A 4,405-nucleotide genomic window follows, 5' to 3' on the forward strand; every position below is an offset into this window, starting at 1 on the left:
CCCAGGCGGCTTCTCCGTTCACTTTCAAAGGTGACTATAATAAACGCCAGCATAAGGGGGAAAACCAGCCTCACTTGCCGTACTTGGTATAGGGTGTCAGGAAGCCAAGTGTTACTATCTTACGCTGTTGTCCCGAGGCTTGCTCTTCGCTTAGAAGAGAGGAGGGTGGCCACGGATTAATGAAGGCATTAAAAACACATCAAGAGGAAAGCTGCCAAGACAGTGGAGCATAAAGACCCCACGCTCACCTCCTCTCACGGGCCCCCCAGAATCACAGCTGTCTGCGGAACCACCACTGATGAAAAGGGCCAGAAACTGCCAAACAGACCCACAGCTAAAGACGTAGAGCAGGAGCCACGACAAGGCGGGTGGGAGGACTGGACGCACAGTATAGTCTCACAACCCCCACCGGACCGCTGAACCACACGCTGGGAATATGTTCCAGAGGGTCTCCCGCAGAAGCGAGTTCTGAGCCCCAAGTCGGGCTCCCCAGCCTGGGGGTCCTGCACCAAGAAGAAACACACCTCAACACAATAAAGGCTGCATATGACAAACCCAAGCTGCCGGGCGGCGCAGTGGGGAAGAACCTGCCTGCTACTGCGGGAGACGCAGGTTTGATCCCCTCCAGGGAAGATCCCCTGGAGGAGCAGATGGCAACCCACTCCAGTATTCTTGCCTGGGAAATCCCATGGACAGAGGAGCCTGGGGGACTACAGTCCATGGGGTCACAAAGAGCTGGACACGACTTAGTGACTGAGCAGGAGCATGATCACAGACCACAGCTAACATACTCGATGGGGAAAAGCTAAAAGCGTTTCCTCTGCGGTCAGGAACGAGAACAAGCTGCGCACTCTCGCCATTTTTATTCAGTGTAGTTTTGAATAAAAGTCCTAGCCACAGCAGTCAGAGAAGAATCCAAACTGGAAAGAAGTAAAACTGTCACTTTGCAGATGACATGATACTATATATAAAAATCCCAAAGATGCCACCAGAAGACGAGCTCATGAGTGAATTCGGTAAAACTGCAAGATAAAAAATTAATAAACAAGTCTGTTGCATTTCTGTATGCTAACAAGAGACTCTCAGTGAGAGAAATTAAGAAAACAATCTCATTTGCCATCACATCAGAGAGAGTAAAATACTTAGGAATCAACCTACCTAAGGAGGTAAAAGACTCGTACTCTGAAAGCTATGATGCTGATGAAAGAAACAGAAGATGACAAAAACAAATGGAAATATACACTGTTTTTGGATTGGGAGAATTAATGTTCTTAAAATCACCACCACACAAGGCAATCTACAGATTCAGTGCAGTCCTTATCAGAATACCCATGACATTTTCCACAGAACTACAACAAATATTTTAGAAACTTACAGAAACACAGAAGATCTCTAATAGCCAAAACAACCTTGAGAAAGAACAGAGCTGGAGGAAGCAAGCTCCCTGACTCCAGACTACACTACAAAGCTACAGTAATCAGAGCAGCATGGTGCTGGCACAGAAACTGACCCATAGACCAACCGAGAACAGAAAGCCCAGAAATAAACCCACACCCTCGTGGTCAGTCAGCCTGTGACAGAGGAGGCAAGAACGTGCAGTGGGGAAGAGACAGTCAAGGACCCTCTTCCGGAAGGTCCGCAGCAGACACTGCTTTGTGAACACTGGGACTGCAGGTCAGATCACCCTGGGCCTCAGCAGGAGGGCCACTGGCCAAGTGAACGCAGCAGAGCGAACATGACGACGCTGCAGGTCAGATCACCCTGGGCCTCAGCAGGAGGGCCACTGGCCGAGTGAACACAGCAGAGCGAACATGACGACGCTGCAGGTCAGATCACCCTGGGCCTCAGCAGGAGGGCCACTGGCCGAGTGAACGCAGCAGAGCGAACATGACGACCCTGCGAAGAGTGGTGTGACTGAGCCACCCGAAGATGCATAGACGAGAACCAGAAATAACTGGTCCTCACGAGTCTGGTTGCTCCCGGAAGCCGCAGGGTGCGGCAGGGGCTGTGTGCGGCGCTGGGGATACAGTGCGCGTTTCTCAGGCTCTTGACACCAGTGAGCCGTCATTTTCTCCAAAACCACCTGGGTGACCTTCCCGTGTCTGAGTGGGTGGTGCTGAGGGAGGTGGGCACACAGCCCCCAAGGGAGTCCTGTCCTGGTCAAGGAGCTGGGCTCCCATCAGAGTCCAGGTGAACTTGTCATGGGAAGGTATTAGGTTAGCGTGCATGCATGCTAAGTCGCTTCAGTCGACTCTTTGTGACCCCATGGATGTAGCCCACCAGGCTCCTCTCTCCATGGGATTCTCCAGGCCAGAATACTGGAGTGGGTAGACTTTCCCTTCTCCATGGGATCTTCCCAAACCAGGGACTGAACCCAGGTCTCCCACATTGCAGGTGGATTCTCTATCACTTGAGCTACCACTGGCAGGCGGGCTCTTTACGGCTAGCGCCACCTGGGAGGGCTAGCAGATGGCATGTATTTGATTTACGTGGAACTGTGGACTCGTTCTTTAAAAGTGCCTCTGTGTCTACAAATGCATACGTTTAAATGCAACGCACATACACGTGCATCTGTACTATGCAGGACGTCTTTATGTATTTTCCCCACAAAAGCCATTTTCTGTTGATTTCCTATCAAGGATCCCTTGAAATTAGTAAGACTGGGAACAGCTGTGTCAGGATCTGGTATTCCATTTATGGCTCTTGTGTTTCAGAAATCTCAGTTCAGAGAATGGGATGATTACCGTGGTCGGTTCTGAGGCTCTACCCCGCCCGGCGAATGTTTCTGCTTTTTTCCAGCTTGTCACGAGAGGGCAGCACCTGCCCATGTTTAAGCAGTAGATTTACAGGGACAGGAGGACCCAGGTTCATTATGCACTGGACATCTGTCTTACTAGTGATGATGTGATGGTGATGCGTTAGTCGCTCAGTCGTGTCTGACTCTGCGACCCCAAGGACTGTAGCCCACCAGGCTCCTCTGTCCATGGACGTCTCCAGGCAAGAATACTGGAGTGGGTAGCCTTTCCCTTCTCCAGGGGAATCTTCCCCACCCAGGGATCAAACCCAGGTCTCCTGCGTTGCAGGCAGATTCTTTTTTTTTTTTTAATTGTAATGCTTTATTACTGACGGTTATTTACATAGTGTTTAAGGCACAACAAAAAATAAATTACAATACAAAAGTTCTCTGTAAGTAGAAGACACTGAACAGTGGGGCTGTATTAACCCTTGAGCATTTAATCAAGACAAAGAAACTACAAGTTTTGCTGGAAACAGCTTCCATGAGTTTTTAACTACCTCTTTACTCTTTATCGGAGAAGGCGATGGCACCCCACTCCAGTACTCTTGTGCAGGCAGATTCTTTAGCATCTGAGCCAAAGGGCCCTTATTTTTTTGCTAGTAATAACACCAGATGTTCAAGCTGGTTTTCGAAAAGGCAGAGGAACCAGAGATCAAATTGCCAACATCCGCTGGATCATCGAAAAAGTAAGAGAGTTCCAGAAAAACATCTATTTCTGCTTTTTTGACTACGCCAAAGCCTTTGACTGTGTGGGTCACAATAAACTGTGGACAATTCTGAAAGTGATGGGAATACCAGATCACCTGACCTGCCTCTTGAGAAATCTGTATGCAGGTCAGGAAGCAACAGTTAGAACTGGACATGGAACAACAGACTGATTCCAGATAGGAAAAGGAGTACGTCAAGGCTGTATATTGTCACCCTGCTTATTTAACTTCTATGTAGAGTGCATCATGAGAAACGCTGGGCTGGAGGAAGCACAAGCTGGAATCAAGATTGCCGGGAGAAATATCAATAACCTCAGATATGCAGATGACACCACCCTTATAGCACTGGATATAAAGAACTAAAAAGCCTCTTGGTGAAGGTGAAAGTGGAGAGTGAAAAAGTTGGCTTAAAGCTCAACATTCAGAAAACGAAGGTCATGGCATCTGGTCCCATCACTTCATGGGAAATAGATGGGAAAACAGTGGAAACAGTGTCAGAATTTATTTTCTGGGCTCCAAAATCACTGCAGATGGTGACTATAGCCATGAAATTAAAAGATGCTTACTCCTTGGAAGAAAAGTTATGACCAACCTAGACAGCATATTGAAAAGCAGAGACATTACTTTGCCAACAAAGGTCCATCTAGTCAAGGCTATGGTTTTTCCAGTGGTCATGTATGGATGTGAGAGTTGGACTGTGAAGAAAGCTGAGCGCCAAAGAATTGATGCTTTTGAACTGTGGTGTTGGAGAAGACTCTTGAGAGTCCCTTGGACTGCAAGGAGATCCAACTAGTCCATTCTGAAGGAGATCAGCCCTGGGATTTCTTTGGAAGGAATGATGCTAAAGCTGAAACTCCAGTACTTTGACCACCTCATGCGAAGAGTTGACTCATCGGAAAAG

General features: G+C 48.2%; 1 protein-coding gene across 1 annotated transcript in view; it reads right to left on the reverse strand.

The window, feature by feature from the left end:
* Positions 1 to 18: 18 nt before the first annotated feature.
* The window catches only part of LOC104983321, a 16,528-nt gene continuing 12,141 nt past the window's right edge, over positions 19 to 4,405 (reverse strand). The window contains exon 7 of the mRNA XM_010832759.1: positions 19 to 503. Coding sequence (XP_010831061.1) covers positions 335 to 503 — 169 coding nt within the window. The 3' untranslated portion in view covers positions 19 to 334. The remainder of the gene's footprint in view (positions 504 to 4,405) is intronic.

Source organism: Bison bison, unplaced genomic scaffold (genome assembly GCF_000754665.1).
Source record: "Bison bison bison isolate TAMUID 2011002044 unplaced genomic scaffold, Bison_UMD1.0 scf7180017862188, whole genome shotgun sequence".
NCBI classification, from domain to species: domain Eukaryota; kingdom Metazoa; phylum Chordata; class Mammalia; order Artiodactyla; family Bovidae; genus Bison; species Bison bison.